At 39.4% G+C, this 21,941-nt stretch overlaps 1 protein-coding gene across 3 annotated transcripts in view; it reads right to left on the reverse strand.

Annotated features, from left to right (window-relative positions):
• The window catches only part of trappc8 (trafficking protein particle complex subunit 8), a 159,593-nt gene that overhangs the window by 65,574 nt on the left and 72,078 nt on the right, over positions 1-21,941 (reverse strand). For all 3 annotated transcript variants that reach the window (XM_073045993.1, XM_073046003.1, XM_073045986.1), the window contains 5 exons: positions 9,906-10,021; positions 8,966-9,116; positions 4,708-4,808; positions 3,691-3,796; positions 810-941 (listed from right to left, as the gene is read on the reverse strand). In XM_073045993.1, the coding sequence (XP_072902094.1) occupies positions 810-941; positions 3,691-3,796; positions 4,708-4,808; positions 8,966-9,116; positions 9,906-10,021 (606 nt within the window). The remainder of the gene's footprint in view (positions 1-809; positions 942-3,690; positions 3,797-4,707; positions 4,809-8,965; positions 9,117-9,905; positions 10,022-21,941) is intronic.

Raw genomic sequence — 21,941 nt, forward strand, 5'->3', positions numbered from 1 at the left:
CCATTCCAGAGGGAGCCGTAAATTTACTTTGTCCCTCTCTGACTCTGTTCTCCTTATTATAAAGATGGGGGGAAAAAACTTGTGTTATACTTGTATGTTTCAGACTTCATCAAGCACCTCCAAAGTGGGTTTCCACTTGCAGTTTAGAAACCTGTGGTTTAATTCCCTGCAGTGAGCAGATTGTTCAAAGAGAAAAGTGCTATAACCTACTCTGGATCCAGAGTAACCTGCTCTGCCATTTACTGTGGATGTGCTGCTACATTTTCCCTTTATAACCCTAATTCCTTTGGTGCCTGAAAAGTTCTACCGAACCACAATAACTGAACATCAAAAGCTCTATTGAAACAGAACTCCAAAATTCAGACCCCTCCCTCAATAAAAGAAATGTCTATTTTAAACACCAACAATCCCATTCTGGGATTAATCTAACAATTTGAAAGAACCAGCCCCAAGAGTTATGTGAACAATCTGAACAGAACAAAATTTTATACTCGAAATTTAGATAAGTAATATCAAATTTATAATGGTCAAAGGCTTCTCTACAAACTACATTCATCCTTAATTTGTATCTTGTAAGCAATCAGGAAAATGGTAAAGAAAATAAGTCTGAGACCTATACTCCAACAATTCACCTGGATCATAATTTAAACAGTCTACCAAAAATTCAACCAACTCAAAACCTGAAAACTGAAGAACTTGAGCAAGACAAAGGGCTGACAGAGCATAGACAAAGCAGATTTAACTTAATGCATTGACATATTAGTTTTCTCAAAAGGTCTGTTAATTGCACATTTCAATGGCATGTTTACCTGATCTGCTTTTCCAAACCGATGTCCAGCCAGAATCATATGAAAAGCAAACTTCCGCACCATCGGAGATCGCATGTTGATAAAACAGTGAGCAGCTTGTTCTAGTAATATCGCACTTCGAAGGTCAGAATCCTATATTTACAAAAGACATTGGAGCCCCATATCACTGCAAAAATTTAATACCACTGCTCAAAGTCAAATTAATATATTCAAGAACTGTCCTCAATATCATCTAGATAGGCAGTCCAGAATATGACAGGGGCAATTCAGGCTATGACAGGACTCATTTTCTGAGAAGTACTGGTAACCTAAACTGTTTTGAAGATGGAAATGTGTGGGGGAGAATTGCAAAAACATCCATGATGAGAGAAGAAGCGTGTGTGGGAAAAGTGGGTGCCAGCCAGACTCACTGACTGAGTGAGCGGGTCAATCCACTCAGTATCCTCAGCTATCTAAAATAGGATTGCAAAAATTTCTTTGTGCTGAATCAAAATCCAAACCCTTAAGTTGACAATATGGCTTTGACCCCCGTGAATTCAAGCAACTACTGGGTCAGTTAAATACAAATATTTAAATATAATAAAGATGATACAATGACAGATGTTAAAATTAGGGCTAAAATAATACGGACAGCCTTCGTGGACACCCAATTATTGAGTCAAAGGAATTCCTGTGAAAGCCGGAAAAATGGGAGGTTGATAATCGACACAGTTTACCAAATCAGGGCTGTATTTCTCCATGACTCCAACAAAAAGAAAGCACTTGGGCACAGTTTATACTTCTGCAGCCAATTGAAGTTTGAATCTTAATTACCCTTGCAAAGTTGTACTCTAAAACACTTAGTGGTCATTAGTTGGAAAGGCCCAAGATTACTGAACACACTAGTGATATGAACTTCTTGTGTTGCTTCAGATACTAGCAGGAACACAATCCCCACCTGTGAAGGTACAGTGTTCAATTAGTTTTCCTAAGAAATAAAACATTAGATATTTTCATGTGAACATCAGATAAAAATCTTCAATCACTGCAATTGCTTCATTGCTTATGTTAGAATTCAAGTGCATGATTCTGAAGCAGTACCAATTAAGTTCAAAGTACATTTTAAATATCAAAGAATGCATATTATATACAACTTTGATATTCGTCTCCTCAGAGGCAGACACAAAATAAAGAAACCCAATAAAACCCATTAAAAAAGACTGTCAAACCAATGTGCAGGAAAAAAAAACAAATCATGCAAATAACTGAAATTCACGAAAGTGAGACCACAGCCATGAAGCCAGTCATCACTGCAGCCGGTCCAAGAGCTTATTAGTTGCAGGCCATGCAGAGTGAGTAAACCCTGCAGAAAAGCAAGTTGAACACCAGCACGTTCCTTGCCGGTGGCCCAGACACCCTGACCTTTTCAATCTGACCCATGCTTAAATCATAGGCTTTACGTCATTACTCACTCTCAGACCTGGGCTCAGCTACATCGATACTCTCTCAGACCCAGGCCCCGCCACCTCGATTTGGCGCATACCTGGCCTTTCCAATTTGGCTTGGTGCTTAAATTAAACTTTGGGTCTTTCCTCACCCTTGGGCCCAGGCCCTGCGACCTCAACTCTGCCTCGCCTCAGTTCTGCCACATAGAGACCCCTCTAGCAATGGCTAAACATAGGCTCATTCCATGTTCTTGGGCCCGGGTCCCACCGCTTCCACTGGGTCCATACAAGCCACGCTGCAACCATCCTGCACATCTTCAAGACTTCTGTTCACATCACAAAAATGCCAGGTCGTACAGGCAGTTCAAAAGCTCAACTCTGAAAGGGAAATTACTGGCTATTGATTGCAGTGAATGTTTACCAGAAAAGGTGTGATTAATAAAATTGTTAGTAGTTGTATTTGTTATGGACAAGTAGTCACTGTGCTTCACCAGTGCCATCTGTTGTCTATTATGATATACTGGAATATACAACTACATCATTCTCCATTCATTGTACATCCTGCCCTGGTTTAACTTCTCAAAATGCATTGTTCAACACTTGAATTGAAACTCCATCTGCCATGTTTGCCCACTTTCACAGTTGATATATCCTGTTTAATCTTATACCTCACTATCCATACCAGTAACTGTCATCTGCTAACTCCCAGCATATCCCTTAAGCAGTGCCATGTTCTCCATGATCAAAAATGCAACTCCTCCTCCTCTCTTACCTCCACCTCTATCACCAGTGCCCCACAACATTGAGCCTCTCCACCCGTCCGCTCTCTTTGTGTAACAGCTATAATACCTTCCCACGCCCTGAGTTCAGCTCCTTCACCTGTCAGGCTTCATGCATCAAAATTAATGCATTTAGCCTATCAGGCCTTCCTCACTCTCTGTCCTGCCTGCTGGACTTACTTTCTCATCTTGGGTCCCATTTCCCTGCCAGACTAGTTGAAACCCACCCAAAGAGCACTAGCAAAACTTCCCACCAGGACATTAGGTACCCTCCAGTTCAAACACAATTCTTTCGTGCAGGTAATCTGCCCCAGAAGTAAAATAAACCAAATGAAATAAAACAATACCATTTTGAGATTTTAGATGACCTTGAACTTCCAAACTAAGTTATTACACAATGGTTGAATGAAGAATAAAATTTACTCATCCAATAACCCAAGTACTTATTACACATTTTATTTGTTGAAATCAAGGCAACTTTGACAAGTGTTAAATACAATGGAAAAAGTGTGCTCACTTTCATAATTCTAATAGAAATCTCAAGCGAATTTTTAGCAAGTATGTCACCAGCATGGTGCCCATGACCTAATATTCAAAGAACAATTTTGTATCAGATCTGAGAAAAATTCATATTATGACAAAATTGGAAACTGTCGGAAGGAATTTGACATTTCCTACCTCACTAGTCATCCGAATAAGAAGTGTTGCAGCTTCTGAATATTTGGCTTGGCTTTTTAAGATTTCAGCACTCAATAATGTACATCGCTCAGCAAGTACCAAGTTCCTATGAAAAATTTAAGTACCAAGTTAGATTTGATCAATTCAGTCACTGCATTTATACTGACTCCAACACAAGCAATTCCATCCATCCCATTTTTACACTTATTTTATCTGCAGTCTGACAAATTGCACTCTCTCACCTGCCCACCAACCCCCAATGATTATTTTCCAACCTCCAATAAGGGGAATTTACAGCAGTCAATAAACTTAGCAGGTCTCTGGGGTGAGAGGAAACCACCACAGAAACAAAACCCCACAGTCACAGAAATGCTGTGAAAGTTTCATATAAAGACCCATAAGAAAAATTAACTCTTCCTCCTCCACACATACTGCACCACCTTTCTAACCATTCCCAGCATTCTGTGTTCTATTTCAACAGATATTCCACTTCTCTGAATGTCATTGCTCTTGTGTTTTGCAATTCTGTTCCAAAAAATCTTTGTATGACTATTTGAGACTAGAAATAGGGGTATAGCATCTAGATTGAGGAGAATAAAGTTAGGACAGAGATGAGAAACTTCATTTGCCCCATAGAGTAGCCAATCTGTGGAATTCTCTGCCCAAAGCAGCAGTAGGGACTACCTCATTAAATATATTTAAGACACAGATTCTCGAATGGCAGAGGGAGAATCTACGGGGAAAAACAGGCAGGTGGAACTGAGTCTATAGTTGTATAGATCTACTATGATCTTATTGAATGGCAGAGCAGGCTCAATGGGCCAGATGAACTACTCCTGCTCCTAGTTCTTATGTTCTTAAGTACTTAGATGAGTAGACACCAATACTGACTTCTAATCTGGTATTAGTTTGTATAATTTCAGAACATCTAATGCAAGATACTGAAATTGATTAGAAAATCGCAGTAATCTCACTTCATTACATGTCAATTCCCAATTGCGTTGAAGAATGACATACTTGCACAGGTCCTTGTATGTTTGAATTGCTGTTTCCATATAATGGGTGGGATATTGCCGCTGTGCTCCAGGTTGAAGAAAAACCGAGGCTGCTGCCATTTCCTTTCACGTTAAGATTTTAAAAAGAAATGTTACTTTCACATTACAACAACATTCAACACTTCAAATTCAAAATACTTATATGTTCGGATTTAAAAGAAAACAAATATGCACCAAAGTGCCAAAAAAACTTAAAAATTTTAAGTAACCCATGCATCAATGTTAAATTAATCATTCTGACTCACAGTACTAAGATGAAAATCTCATTTAAATATGGACTTGTGCAGCAATTAACATTAATCACTAATCAATATTTAAACACTATTCAGTTTTTTCTCAGAGGCAAAGTTAAAGATGATCAGATACCAGTTCAATGCAGTATAGTTTTTTAAAGAATATTAATTTGAATAAAATGAACCACATCATGGAAGATGTGGATGCTTTATTTCCATCTTGAAACCAACTTCCAAAGAACCAATGAATTAACACTGCATGTCACTTAGATCTTCACAGCTTCCACTCTTCAAAATGTCCTTCAATTTCTCCCAATTTCCCTTCAAATATCTCTCATTCCCACTGCTGTCACACCACAATCTTTTTTAGGCTAACCAGATCATTATCCACTGTTCTGAAGGTGTAATGATCTTAAACATTAACTTTTTCACCACAAACGCTGCTTGGCTTTTTAACACCATCTGTTTTTAACTGCACTGGGCCAAATCTTGCTGGCTGAAACATAGCCATTCCAGAACCTCAAAACACAGAGTCCAATATGTGCTAGAGGCCAAGTGCTCCATTGCTGGACCGGGGACTTAGTACCAGACAGGCCAGATACGCCACTTTTAGGACCTTAATATTTTTAATTACTGTAATGCTTTAAGTTAAAAATTTTAATCTTTTTTTCAGTATCTCTGACAATCAAGAGATATCTCACAACTTAAAAGTCCCCTGACAGCTAGCATCTTTCAAAGACTCACGGTGTACCACCTTAAGAGCCACAGTAATACAGCATGGAAATAGATGCTTTTGCCTTGTCTATGTGGATCTAAATGCCTTCTAGGTTCCTTATGAGGTGGTGGGGGAATCTCAGGATTTCAAACCCAAGAACTGCTCAATCCTAGGAGCCAATTAGGTCAGAAAAACTAGGCTGGAAGAGATAATAGACACCCTAAAAAACGAAGTCAGGCTCATCCAAACATTGATTGTGTGGATAGTCAGAGGCTTTTTCCCTAGGGATGAAATAGCTAACACAAGAGGGCACAGTTTTAAGGTGCTTGGAAGTAGGTACAGAGGAGATGTCAGAGATAAGTTTTAAAAAAAAACACACACACACAAGTGGGGAGTTTCTGGAATAGACTGCCGGAAACTATGGTGGAGACAGATATGATAGGGTCTTTTAGTATCTGGATAGGTACATGGAGCTAAAAAAAAAAAAAGAGGGCTCTGGGTAGCGCTAGGTAATTTCTAAAGTACGTATGTGTTTGGCACAGCATTGTGGGCCGAAGGGCCTGCATTGTACTGTAAGTTTTCTATGTTTCTACTTACTATCAATATTCACAAATAATGGACAAAGTAAAATACCAGAAACTCTTTAGATCTATACTAAAAAACCCCAAGTACACATTGACAATGGGAACTAGATTGACATACATGAAGTACTTTCAGTTAACAAATCACAGAGCAAATTGGATTAAGAATTTTACCTTGACAGATGGCTCACAAAAACAACTTTAAAGGGCTAGGTGGAAAAGACTTTTCAGTTGATCAGAACTCATGAACATACATTAATTCTGCACCATCAATAGATTCACTCTGTTCAGAATACCAAACAGGTTTTATAATTAAAACAGTTTTAGAACAATCAGAAAGTCTGTGTAGATTGAGTTAACATTGCTTCAAGATGAAGATGTTAATTCTGTTTTTATTTCAGACTTCCAGCATTTGTAGTTTTCTTTTGCTGTGCTACTATATGCACATTGTTTTCCTCACCAAAAATTTTCTTGTTCATCTAGTAGTAAATCTATAGCTCCATTGTAAAATAACGCACTCTCTTTACTCTGGAGCAAAGGCCCACCATCCTTCCTATGGTCACTAACACATGGCTTCATTGGCTGAATAGAAGATTTTTGCAGGCCCAGATGTTAATTCTAGCTGGACAGATAAAAGCAGATTAATGACAGATTGCAAAGAGGAACTCGATAGGCACCAGGAGGTAAAATGGCGGGGACATGAAACAAAAAGTAATTGTGAATAATCTAATTGCTTACTAAGAGCACTAACCCAAATGGACAGAATAACCCACCTCCTCGACTCCTTTCAAAATGTCATTTGAAGCAAATTTGAATGAAATGCAAAATATTTAAATGAGGAAGTGGCAAATCATCATATCCAAATTTCTATCCAAACAAGTTTTATAATACTGATTCTGACAGTCTTTTTGCAGTCTCTTCAAGGAAACTTTCATTTGACTGAAATTCAAACTGAAGCAGACACTAACAATATACTGTCCCTGCCATCACATCAGTAACTAATGGAACATTTTACCTCATTATCAAGCTTCATGAGCAATAATGTCTTAAAAGGTGGAATTTAACCCATGTTGACCAAAGCATTAAAGTGAACCATTGTTCACAATCGTATTTAGGTATAGTAGTTTTTTCTTGACTTATGGTGCAAGCAGGGAAATGATGACAAATGAGAAAATATGACATTTTAAAAATAACACACACAAAATGCTGGTGGAACGCAGCAGGCCAAGCAGCATCTACAGGAAGAAGTACAGTTGACGTTTCAGGACGAGACCCTTACGTCGACTGTACTTCTTCCTATAGATGCTGCCTGGCCTGCTGCGTTCCACCAGCATTTTCTGTGTGTTGCTTTAATTTCCAGCATCTGCAGATTTCCTCATCTTTGCATCTTAAAAATATAGACTAGTAATTAAAATGAATGTAAAAAATTATTGTTAAAGATATTCTGGTAATATGAGTTTTAAAAGGATAAAATAAAAGCACACGGTATTGGGGGTATGGCATTGATGTGGATAGAGAATTGGTTGGCAGACAGGAAGCAAAGAGTGGGAGTAAATGGGACCTTTTCAGAATGGCAGACAGTGACTAGTGGGGTACCGCAAGGCTCAGTGCTGGGACCCCAGTTGCTTACAATATATATTAATGATTTAGACAAGGAAATTAAATGCAGCATCTCCAAGTTTGTGGATGACACGAAGCTGGGCGGCAGTGTTAGCTATGAGGAGGATGCTATGAGGAGGATGCTAAGAGGATGCAGGGTGACCTGGATAGGTTAGGTGAGTGGGCAAATTCATGGCAGATGCAATTTAATGTGGATAAATGTGAGGTTATCCACTTTGGTTGCAAGAACAGGAAAATAGATTATTATCTGAACGGTGGCCAATTAGGAAAAGGGGAGGTGCAACGAGACTTGTGTGTCATTGTACACCAGTCATTGAAGGTGGGCATGCAGGTACAGCAGGCGGTGAAAAAGGCAAATGGTATGTCGGCATTCATAGCACAAAGATTTGAGTACAGGAGCAGGGAGGTTCTAATGCAGTTGTACAAGGCCTTGGTGAGACCGCATCTAGAGTATTGTGTGCAGTTTTGGTCCCCTAATCTGAGGAAAGACATTCTTGCCATAGAGGGAGTACAGAGAAGGTTCACCAGATTGATTCCTGGGATGGCAGGACTTTCATATGAAGAAAGACTGGATCAACTAGGCTTATACTCACAGGAATTTAGAAGATTGAGGGGGGATCTTATTGAAACATATAAAATTCTAAAGGGATTGGACAGGCTAGATGCAGGACGATTGTTTCCGATGTTGCGGAAGTCCAGAACCAGGGGTCACAGTTTAAGGATAAAGGGGAAGCCTTTTAGGACCGAGATGAGGTAAAACTTCTTCACACAGAGAGTGGTGAATCTGTGGAATTCTCTGCCACAGGAAACAGTTGAGGCCGGTTCATTGGCTATATTTAAGAGGAAGTCAGATATGGCCCTTGTGGCTAAAGGGATCAGGGGGTATGGAGAGAAAGCAGGTACAGGGTTCTGAGTTGGATGATCAGCCATGATCATACTGAATGGCAGTGCAGGCTCTAAGGGCCGAATGGCCTACTCCTGCACCTTTTTTCTATGTTTCTATGCAGAAAATTTTGGAACCCTTTTATATTATCACTTGCAACTCATTTTGTAATTAGAATAAGCACTAACCAATGCCCCTGCTGCATAAAGCATTGCCTGGTCATTCAGAAAATCTTTCTTTGCGGTGTGGTAACAGTTGTAGGCCAGGTCATAATGTTGAACCAAGAAACAGAGATCTGCCATTTTTCTTATTTGCAGCTCTGGAGCTTCTGGTGGATACCTGAAAAATGTCAAAGCAGAGAAAAACATCAGACCAAAGTAACGCACGCAGAAATCTAAAACTCACTCCCCTTATTCTAAGTTACCCAATATTCAGGCACACACCAATTTACATTGATCTGCAAAATCAGGTTTATTATCATTGACATATTCCATTAAATTTACTGTCTTGCAGCAGCAGTACAGCACAACATATAAATTACTGCAACTTCAAAAATAAATGAATGCAAAAAAATACATTTACAAATTGAAAGGATTCCTTACACAGCTGTTGAAAATATGAGCTCATTTCCCTTTTAGTTAATCCACATCCTTTGATCTGCAGATTCTTATACCTCACCGGCAGCTTTGTATTTCAGTATTCAGGTGCACTTAAAACACTTAAGGATTGTAATAAATTATTTTGTCCTCAAAAGCAAGATTATGTTTAAATTAATGGTTTCCCATGTTTAACCTGACCTAGGTTAGTGGAAAACCTTTTTACTTAGAAGTTACCTCTAACTTGCTATACCCAGTTTATCTTTTAAAGATGTTTATTCCCTCTTACACCTCAGTGCAGTTTCCCCAAAACTTAAAGCTAAAATTACAACCCTTGTATTTATTCTTGTTTTGAAAGCTCTTACCATTGAATATTTTCTCCTCCCATATGCCAGATGTATTTCAACAACACTCTTTTATCTATTATTAATTATTGCTAACTATTGTTATTATTGCATAGCCTTAAGGATTTGCATTCTTTTTCAAAGCAAATCAAGAGAACTTTACCAAAAGTACAGAAAAATCGACTTACAACAGACTGGAAGCATTTTTTAATTCATTTAGAGTTTTCTCTGGCACTTTACTGCCACTGAACCATTTCTTAGTTGCGGTGAACAAAGAACGACTGAGCCCTTTTCTAGACACCAGCTGCAGGAATAAAAGTATGTGTAATATTAGCTAAGTTTGTAACTTCAAAACAACTATTGCAAGTGTCTAAAAAAAAGTTACAACAAAGGTATTACATAACAAATGGAAGTAAACATACACTTTAAATATGCTCCTGAGCTAATTATTAAAACAAATTTGCAGCTCTCAACTGCTACTTGAAGCTACTCAAGACTGATTTAGCAGGGACTCAAGTCACAAGACCAATAAGATAGAGGAACAGAATTAGGCCATTTGACCCATCCAGCCTGTTCTGCCATTCAATTATAGTCCATTCTCCCACCTCTCCCCATAACCCTCAACTCCCTTATCAATCAAGAACCTTCAATTACTACCCGAAATACACTTCATTATTTTCCCTCCACAACTCAGTGGCAATGGATTCCACAGATTCACCACCCTCTGCTTAAAGGGATCTCCATTTTAAAGGGATGCCCCCTTAATGTCAAATCAATACCCTGAGATCTCTTTGCTTAATGGAATCCTCTCTCCACATACACTCTATCCAAGCCTTTCAGCCCTTAATTCTTCACCAGCACAGGTCTTAAATAAGTTTTAGATAAATGATAAGCCAATAATGACAAAATTTATTAATTAAACTATTATATTGATTTAAAAATGGTGATCCATTGGAATGAGACAAAAGCTTTGCAAAGATAAATATTCATCTTGCATTGGCCTCTACTGAGATTTACATTATTCTCCTGAATACATTCAATTTCAGCTTGTTCTAGCAGAATTCTAGACAAAAAATATTTAAGATTAAGCTTCAAATGAGTTTAAAGGTACAGAAACAGGTTCAAATCTTTTATTCCCCCCCTCCAAAGATGAAACTGTTCAAAAAAAGTTTATTTACTATATTCAATCCCCCCCCCCCCCACCACCACTCCAACCTCACTGGCTTCCTTTCACTTATTTAACGAGACCAGTGATTTCCAAAGGGCGCCATTACATGTTCCAAGGGGGGAGTTAGGGGAAAAAATCGTCGGGGGAGGGGGTAGGCGTTACAAGATTCTTGGGGGTGGGGGAGGTGGTGAGTGGCACCCTAACTTGAGGCACCAGACTTGACAACTGTGTCATCTCGCTGTCGTCATCAACATCCAATAGGCATTCCCAGCTTGTGTTTTTTTTTGTTTTAATTTAGTCCCATTAATGATGGATAAATACATACAAAGTGACCTCTAAGTCTGAAGGCGGTGAAGCCTTGAATTCGCATCCTGACAAGAACAGAAACTACAGAAAGTGTTGCTCATTTGTAATACTGTGCTGTCCAATGAAGCCATCAAGATTGCAGGAACACTTTGGTAAAAGACACCCTGAAACAGCTACTTATGGGTACTATTCAGTTCCAGAAGATGAAAGGAGCATTTGAAAAGTGTTGCATTTGAGTAATTTGCCAAAACTAAAAATGACCTTGATAGTCGTCTCATTCTTACAACATTGTCAAAATGATAGTCAAGTGTGGAGAATCTCATACAGTTGGTGAAAAATTAACGTCTATTGTATCACAATTGTTCACCACTGTTCTCAAAATGGATACCAGTATTTTAAAATCAATTCCTCTGAGTAGTAACTCTGTGGCTCCTCACACTGATGAAATGTGAAGACTGAGTATCAACTGTGCAGAGCTACAAAAAACAGAAGTTGAGAAACAATTGGATGAGTTGTCTGCACGAGACAATGAGACATTGCTAATGGCATATACACGGTTTATCAAAAATGGAAAAGTTTATGAAGAGATTCTCTTTTGCAAAAAGAGAAAAATAAATATCAGAGAATCAATCTATGATGAGATCAAAATATGAGGACTAAAGTATTCCAATTAGAAACATGATTCCTTGTGGAATGCAGGATGCCATGATGGTTTAGTGGCATTTATGAAAAAAGAAATTCCAAGTCTGTTTGCAATCCATTCTGTAATTCATCATCAACATCTCACAGCTAAAATCCTCAGCCAGTAACTTTTTTCAAGCATGACTCTTGTAATATCTGCTGTCAACAAAATTAAAACTCATTCATTAAATTGCAGAATATTTCACCAGTTATGCCAAGGTAACGATGAAGAGCTTGAACTTTTGCTTCTTCGTACCAAATGTGTTGGCTGCTTAAAGCGTTTCTTCGATCTTTTTGACACACAGTGGTTGAATTTTTGCTCAAAGTCGACAAGAGCTTGGGAAACAAGATTGAACTGTATAACAATCAGCCTATCTATGTGACAAAATGAAAATTCTAAATATGAAACTGCAGGATGAGAACTTTAATCCAGGCAAAAAGTGCAGTATCCACTTTTATTGGAAATATATAAACAAAAAATTGGGAGAATTTTTCTCAGTTTCCCTGCACTCTTTCACAGACAGTGATTTGCAGAATACTGTTTAAACCTACAGTCACCATAGAAGGGTTTTCAAAATCAATTCAAGGATTTGTATGATCTGGAAATTCCGGATTGGGTAACTAATCCATTTTTTTCAAGGTGGCAGAACAGGAAGCGAGCTTGCAAGAAGAAATTATTGAAATTCACAGAATGATGAGGAAGCAAAAATGCTTTTCAAAAATGTTGGCTTTTGTGGTATGTGACTACACTGCCATACAATCCTTCCTGGTCTTTGGAGAAGAGCCAGCTGTCTTCATTGCAATTCCATCCTCCTACCTTTTAAAAGAGGCTTCAGTGCAGTGAACCACATACTCACAAATAAACAGAAACCGCTTGGACGTTGTTATGTTTGGGGACTTAAGGCTTTTGCTGTCACAACTTGAAGCAGGTATTTCAACTCTTGCTAAAAACAATCAAGCTCAAGGATCACATTGATACTGAAGCTGCTGTACAGTGCACAGGTATCATGTAAGCTAGGTTTAAAGACAAATAAAAATTTAAGGCAGAATCATTTTTCTCATGTTAGCATAAAGAAGAGAGGTTTTTACATTATGGGGATACAGGGAAGTATACTGCGCCTTGGAGAAGCATTGGCAGGTACGAAGGTGCTCTGAGGGGGTGATGGCAAGTATGACAAGTATGAACATACTTAATGGGTATGGGGGGGGGTAAAAAAGGTTGAGAAACACTGAACGGGACCTTTAAATGTATTTATAGTTACTGCAATACAGTGGCATGTCACATGAGAATTGTTAATTTTTTTTAACGCATTTTTTCAGAGTACAGACATCTTTGGCAAAGGGAGCATGTTTTGGCCATCACTAATTATTAAAGGTGATGGTGAGTCACCTTCCTGTCCTTACAGGGTTTGGATTTCCTTGATGCTTTGGGGTAGGGTCTAACAAGATAAACAAGAGTCTATCAGTCAGAACCCAATCTGCTAAATAACAAATATCTCATTCAGGGATAGCTCTTTTCTGCTTGCTACAAGTAACAGAGGTTAAAGGTTATCCAAAATTTTCAACCCATAAAAAAAGTGATCTAAGAATAAACTGAAAATGAACTATACAAACCCATTCATGATAACGGGATGTTGTCAAATGATTTTACAGTTGGTAAATTAGTCTTTTGTTGTCTTGTTGTCACGTGTATTGAGGTACAGTGAGAAGCTTGTTGTCGGGCATATTGTCCATGCAGATTAATTAATTTCAACAGTGCATTGAGGTAGTACAAGATGAGACAGTATCAGAATGTAGGATAAACTGCTATAGTTACAAAGAAAGTGCAGTGCAGACAATAATGTTCAAGGTCAAAACAAGGTGGATTGTGAGGGCATGTACATCTATCGTACCATTCAATAGTCATAGGAAAGAAGCTGCCCTTGAGCTCGGTAGAATGTGCTTTCAGTTTTTATATTTTCTACCAAATGGGAGGGGGAAGAGAAGAATATCTAGACTGGGTGGGATCTTATTATATTGGCTGCAATACCAAGGCAGCAAGAAGTGTAGGCAGAGTTCATGGAGGGGAAGCTAGTTTCCATGATGTGCTGAGCTGTGCCCACAACTCTCTTGCAGTTACAGACAGAGCCACTGTCTTATCAAGCCATGCAAAATCAGAATCACATTTATTATCAGTCTTACATGAAGTGAAATTTGTTGTTTTGCAGCAGCAGTTCAGCACAAAGACACGATACAGGAGCAGAAGTAGGCCATTCAGCCCAGAGTCTGCTCCGCCATTCAATCATGGACCAATCCAAATCTTCCAGTCATCCCCACTCCCCTGCCTTCTCCCCATAACCTTTGACGTGCTGGCTAATCAAGAATCTATCTCTGCCTTAAATGCACCAAATGACTTGGCCTCCATAGCTGCTCGTGGCAACAAATTCCACAGATCAACCACCCTCTGACTAAAGTAATGCCTCTGCATTTCTGTTCTAAATGGACATCCTTCAATACTGAAGTCATGCCCTCTTGTCCTAGACTCCCCTACCATGGGAAATAACTTTGCCATATCTAACTGTTCAAGCCTTTTAACATTCGGAATGTTTCTATGAGATCTCCCCTCATTCTCCTGAACTCCAGAGAATACAGCCCAAGAGCTGTCAGACGTCCCTCATACGGTATCCCTTTCATTCCTGGAATCACTCTCGTAAATCTTCTCTGAACCGTCTCCAATTTCAGTACACTACATCTACTGCATCTCCTTGTCCACCCTGCTTGTAATTTCCTCAAAAAAAAAGAAAAAAATTGCAGTAGCTTTGTCAGACAGGATTTTCTTTTCAGGAAACCATGCTGGCTTTTACCTATAAATTACTAGATAAATAAACAGTGCAAAAGAAAAATAATGAGGTGGCATTCATGGACATTTTGAAATCTGATGGCGGAGGGGAAAAGCAACTTCTGAAACACTGAATGTGGGCCTTTATGCTCCAGTATCTCCTACCCGATGGTAGTAATGAATAGGGGGCACATCACAGATTTTGAGGGTCCTCTGTGACGGATGACGTGACTTCTTAAAGATGCTCTCAATGATTGGGTAGGTTGAGCCTGTGATGGTGCTGGCCAAGTCTAAAACCTAAAAATTAGAGCTGGTGATGGGCTTGCATCAATCTATTGGGCCTAGGACAGATCCTCTAAGATGATGACACTCAAGAACTTGAAGCTGCCCACCTTTTCCACAGTTGACCACTTAGAAGAATGATATGTGTCTTGAAATTCCCTTCTTTACGTCCACAATGATGTTGCTGAAACTGACTGCAAGCTCGTTCTTGCAACATCACTCAATCAGCTGATCCATCTCACCCCTGTATACCAACTCATTGCCATCTAAGATTTTGCCAATAATGGTGTTTTGAGGATTTTCAATTGTGTTTGATGTGTGCTTAGCCAAAAAGAGTGCAGAGAGTGTACAGCAGTGGGTTAATCTTGGATCTTTGAGATGAGCCTAAGTTGATTGTCAACAAAAGGGTGTTATCACCAATCCATGCTGACTGTGGTCTCCTGACGAGGAAGTCCTGATCGGATGCTTTCTGAGGATCATATGTAAAAACTGGTGAGGGTCAAAGGGGCTATGCCACATTTCTTTAGTCCCCAAAGAAAATTGAGGCACTAGTGAAATTTTTTTGCTGTGGCATTGACATAGTCATGGAACACTCCAGCACAGAAACAGGCCCTTCAGTCCATCTAGTACATGCCAAACTTGGTTGGACCAGAATGGACTACTGATGTTCACTTCTGGGAAACTGATATTGTTGGGGTTGAGAGTTTCAAGTTTGTTGTGCATTTGTTAGTAAGAAATTGACTGCCAACATCTGCACAGAAAGTTCCCAATAAACATCTCACCAGAAACAACTACATCCCTGCCAGTGGAGAACTCTTCCCTTATTCTCAAGAGTGCTAGCCTAGATTGTCTACTTGTGTGACGTGGGACTTGAAACTAAATACTTCTAATGTTGAACCACATATTGTTTTGTTACTGGTCAGAGAAAGCCAACAGTACTTAATGTGAAAACCGGTAACAGGAAATCATACCTTTTTCTGAAAAACAAAATAGACAAACATTTAGAAAAAAGTACACATTATTAGATTAGAGATTTAGAGCTGAATTGACAAAATAGTAATACTGATCAACCATAGATATTACAAAAGTAGCTACAAAAAAATAACAGAAGCAGATGTCAAAATTTTCCCTCACCAACAGAGCTTCAAAATCAGGCACCACAGATATCCTAGAAAATTTAGGAGAACCTGAGGGGCAAGGGAAGTGTGAAGTTGTACAGAAATGACTGAAGTATTTGTAAGGAGGAAACTTCTCAATAGTTCATAAACCTTAGTAGTAGAGTTTCAGCAAACACTTAAATTGAGGGGATAGTGCCAAACATTCTCATAGAACTGTGGCTGCATCTTGTAACTGAACACTTCTCAAGCTGATATTGTTAACTTCTTCACTGTCACTAACCTTCCTAGATGTGGCGAGGATTCTTATTCCGGGATGGTTTTAGAGGTTTGTCCAGAGAAAGAATAATCATTTTCCAATACCAATGAAACAGTGAGCATATCAGGGCAGAAACACATTTAAATAAGCTTACAACACATTTCACAGAAAAGCTGTAAGATCAGACCGCTCCACAATGATGAACTAGATCATGTTTTCTTTGGGCTCAACAAGCTTTTAAAACATTAGTAGAAGCAACAATTAGCTGTGAATTAGACAAATACCTTTGGTTTGAATATCAGTGGGCAATTCACAAAATATTTACCAGGGAGGCAAATAACATCAACAGAAACAGAAAATTATGAAAAGAATTCACAACTCACTTTTGTCCGTACTTTCTGTTTTTGTTTCCAATTTTTAGCATCTAGTTTTTTTATTTTCTTTAAATGAAGGTGCAGGTCAGCCATAAGCTTACTGAATAGCAGGAGAGACAAGGGCCTGAATGCTGTAGATTCCGATTCAGGTCAACCATGTTTAAATTTCACCATCCCTTCAAACAAATTCCTTGAATTGGATCTTATTATTTCTGGCTTGTCTCAAAGACGTGAGTATGAGGAAATAGCTCATCTTGGGAACCTAGTGTTTTTTGCTCCACCAAGTGAGCAAAGAACACCACTGCAAGACCTTTAATAGTGGATTTACAGCATTAAAACAAAAGGGACTCTTGACATGTGTACAATTACTAATTAAAAAGCAAACAGCTAAAAAGTGTTTTATTTTCTTCTCAGACATTATATCACTACTCATAAGTGAGGAATTGCAGTTTTAAGCAAACCAGTCATAAGCCCAAAAGGCAGACTCAAATCAATTCATTACCCAGACATTCAACTTATTCTGGTCACAGAGCAAACTGTAAATATTGGAATCTGGAGCAAAACAGCTTTTTTGTTGCTCCTGTGATATATTCAATGTTTCATTGGTATTGAAAATTGTTTCTCTAGACAAACCTCTAAAACCAATCAGGAATAAGAACTCTTGTCAGACCAAGGAAGTTCTGAGTAACTCAATGGGTCAAGCAGTTTCTGTAAGGGAGAATGGAACTGTCTATGCATTGTCTTGTTCTTCCTACTTTGTTACACTCAGTTAAAAATTCTGGGCTGGATTATGAACTAGATTCCAAACATTAAAAGGAGACTGCTATAAATTCAGTGCATTATAATTTGATGGTATCAGCAAATTAGTCAACCACATCCAAAAGTACAGATCTCTCAGCCATATGTACAATAAAGTCAGAGATTTCTTGTGAATTGTGTTTATATAATATGGCAGCTTCACTGGCACATATCAAGTTTTAATGACAAAGCAACAAACAAACTCGGATCCATTTTGAGCGAGATTTAAATAATATAATGCAAATATTACTAACGCAAATCAAAAATATTCTATAACCACAAAGGCAGATCTGATAGATAACTGCCTGCTCCATTTTATGAAATATGTCATGCTTTTCAGAAGTGATCTTATGCACATTCAAGTAAAAGACTTGCATTTTTCGTCCTACCATAAGAAAGAGGAATAAGTTCTTGCTCTAAGCAAGAACAAAAAAAACCCACCAGGGATGGTATATGTGGATTACCAAGGGAAACACACTTTTCTTTGTCCCAATTTCCATTGTTAGGTTTTCAAATCAATACTTGTCTCAAAAATTAGCAAGCAATGAAATCAGTAAAAATTTATAGCATTTAGGAAGCAATTTACATTACTATCATAAACACAAGATTCCACAGATGCTGGAAATCTACATGTGTGGCCACACATTTTAATTCCACGTCCCATTCCCATTCTGATGTCTATCTACTGTCAAGATGAAGCCACAATTAGGTTGGAGGAACAACACCTTATATTCCGTCTAGGTAGCCTCCAATTTGATGGCATGAACATTGATTTCTCTAACTTCCGTTAATGCTCCCCTCCTCTTCTTACCCCATTCCTTATTTATTATTTTCCCTCTTTTTTTCTTTCCTCTCTTTTTTCTCTCTGTCCCTTTTACAATCACTCCTTGCCTGCTGTCCATCCTGGTGCTCCCCTCCCCCTTTCTTTCTCCCAAGGCCTCCCGTCCCATGATCCTTTCCCTTCTCCAGCTGTGTATCCCTTTTGCCAATCAACTTTCCAGCTCTTGGCTTCATCCCTCCCTCTCCTGTCTTCTCCCATCATTTCGGATCTCTCCTCCCCCTCCCACTTTCAAATCTCTTACTATCGCTCCTTTCAGTTAGTCCTGACGAAGGGTCTCGGCCCGAAACGTTGACAGTGCTTCATCCTATAGATGCTGCCTGGCCTGCTGCGTTCCACCAGCATTTTGCGCATGTTGCTTGAATTTCCAGTTTCTGCAGATTTCCTCATGTAAAGGTATAATAAAGATAGCCACAGGAATCAGTAGGTTTATAAAAACTGTTGGTCGACTGTCTGTCTCCAGCGATGGAGACAAAAATCAAGAAAGGGGAGAGAAATATCAGAAATGGATCAAGTAAATTAAAGGACAGGGTGAAAGCTGGAGGCAAAATTGATTAAATTGAAAAGCTCATCATGGGTACATGAAGCAGTACCAATACAGTCTTCAAAGTAGCAGAAAGAGTTGGGGAGCATTATCAAGGACAGCTTGGAACATGGACTGATTCGTCTAGCCAATGAAAAGCTGGGCATATTACTGGAAGGGGATACACAATGCCCTACAAGACATCTTTAAATGTGAAATACCCTTGGAGAGTAAGACCATATATTTTGGATATATACCTCAAGAATGGTTGAAAAGAGATAAGTATTTAATGAATATACTGTTGGTGGCTGGTAAAAAGACTCTTACTGGGAAATGGTTATCACAGGAGAGCCCAACTTTAAATACATGGATGGAAATTACAATGGACATTTACAAAATGGAGAAGTTAACAGCATCTGTTAATCATCAGCTGGAACAATTTGATTCATACTGGGAAAAATGGTTTAACTACATAATGCCTCATAGGCCTGATTTTATTCTCACAAATCAATGAATCTGTTGTAAAAAAAAAATCACTCCCTACTTGTACATAGTTCTTTCCTTTTGCTTGTTTTTTCTTTCCACTCTTTTCTATAAGTGTATACCCCAGATAAATACTTTGTGGAGATTTTGTGATATATATGATTATATGATATATATGTACAATGTCTGAAATACATCTTATGGAAATGTTTGTTTGATGAACTTCAATAAAAAAAATTACAAGAGAAAAAAAAGCTGGGCAGAGCTGGGTCCCATGGCAACACCTTGAGTTTGGAAAAAGTGGGATGGCCCAAAAGATAATCTGTTGAGTGTGAGGACCAGTTCCACCAGATGGAGGTGGTGGAGGAACTAGTTGAGTGTTGTCAGGAAAGAAGTGGAGAGCTTCAAGACCTTCTCGATGGGGAATGGGGGGATGGGAAAGCATAGGAACTGAACATCCATAGTGAAAATAACGAGATCAGGGCCAGGGAATTGAAAGTTGTTGAGGAGATCGAGAGCATGTGATGTGCCATGGATATAGATGGGAAGGGATTGAGTTAAAGAGGATAAAATAAAATTGAGGTATGTGGACCTGAGTTTGTTCAGTGGGACAGGAGCAGGCAAAAAACAATGGGGCTATGCAGACAGTCAGGTTTGTGGATCTTGGGGAGGAAGTAGAAACGAGAAGTGCAGGGTAAGGGAACATTGAGATTAGTGGCTATGGACAGGAGGATCTCCAGAACTGAGGAGATTACTGACGGCATTGGAGACAACTGCATTAGATGGGCCTGAGTGGGATCCCTCCGAAGGTCAAGTAAAAGGAGGCATCAGAGTTACTACCTGACCTCAGCAAGATAGAGCATCAGACTGAACTCTACAAGAGCACCTGCTTTGTCTGCGTATTTGAGGGTGAGGTTGGGATTGGTACAGAGAGAATGAAGTGTAGTGCCCCACGATAAAAAGTGGAGAGACAAGTGCTGAAACTGAGCTGGTTGCCTTGTTGGCAACTAAAGAAAAGATCCAGAACCAGCAGAAATCTAGAGTGGTGTGTCCAAGAAGAGGACAAGGTTTGGAGATGGAAGGAGGGATTATTGGTGTGGGGTGGGAAATTTTTGCCAAAGAAGTGTGCTTGAAGACAGAGCCAATGGCTGAACTGCTCAGTGTTGGGGCAAGCATGGAACTCACTGAGGAGTGTGCAAAGGAGGACAAAGGCAAGGTCCTCGCTGAGAACAACACTCCACCTCAGAGAGGGGAAGGTCAAAGCAAATGGGCTTGGGTAGTTGTAGTGAAGCCCAGCAGCTCAGTGGCAGTGACAAAGGTGTCAAACTGGAGGTGGAAACAGCCAAGGTTGGGGCTGCAGCCAGAGCGAGGCACCACATACTTTACTGTCTGCAGGCATCCAGGGTCATTGGAACTGGAGTTTGCCTTCGTGATATCTGCAGAGGATTCCACTCAAATAAAGGTCCAAGTGAGAGGTTGCAGGGGCTGTAGTCCCAGGGCTGTCAAAACAAGAGTTGGAGACTGCAGGATCCACAACTGAATCATCCAATTGAGTTGATGTCCGAATGGGAGGCAATAGGGGCTGTAGTCTGGAGCTGGACAATTGTCGATTCCTCCTGGATGGGAGGAAGAACCACCGTTGTTGAAGGAGTACATCCAGTGAAGGATGAAATGTTGAAGAGATCCATGACAGTGAAGAGTGAGGTTCAGGGCAGCGGCAGAGACTGAGACAAGGCCTGCAGGTATCGCTGCATGGCAGAGCAGGTGGCATGTAGAATAGAGGGAGAAGAGGCGAGAGAAGCTGTTGATTAGACTCACCCTCGGTAAGTCCAAACTGGGAGACCTGAAAACTGAGCTGGAAGCCATGTTGAACAAGATGATGATAAACACGTTTCCAGGAAGGATATGTGGTAGCCTGACTGGGTGAGCACATGATCGAAAAGTCGATAGGCAGCAGAGATCACAGAGGGGGAGCAGTGAGGGAGGGTCTCACTGAGCTCCTGAAGAGAAGATTTAAACTTCTTCAGGGTAGGCACACCTCAAAGAGACTTTGCAGTGGAGCAGCAAATCATAAACAAGATTATTTTAACATCATTGTGAACAGACATCTATGTTGCACGAATTCAAGTGACTTCATTGAGTAAATGATTGAGAGCAACTAAGTTGTTCCTCCATAAAAAGATTTGTTCAAAGCTGAAGTTAGAAGTGACTAAACAAGTGATATCAAATTGATAACTTCTTAAAAGTAATAGTAACAAGTCCATAATCACACAAAGATGGGTGAAAGAAAATACTGACCATTGTTAACCCTTGAAAAAGGCAGACCAGGCAATGAAAGAGGATTTTTTTTTTGACACTACCATTCAACAGAATTGATATTACACTGCAGAATGATACAACACTGAAATACGTCCTTTAGCCCAACTGGTCCATGCTGGCCAAGATGCTATTCCAAGCTCATCCCATTTTCAGTGTTTGGCTCAATCTTCAAAACTTTTCCTATTAATGTATCTGCCCAAGTACCTTTTACAAATTGTTATTGTACTTACCTTAATCACTTCCTCTGACAGTTTATTCCA

Source organism: Hemitrygon akajei, chromosome 1 (genome assembly GCF_048418815.1).
Source record: "Hemitrygon akajei chromosome 1, sHemAka1.3, whole genome shotgun sequence".
Lineage (NCBI taxonomy): Eukaryota > Metazoa > Chordata > Chondrichthyes > Myliobatiformes > Dasyatidae > Hemitrygon > Hemitrygon akajei.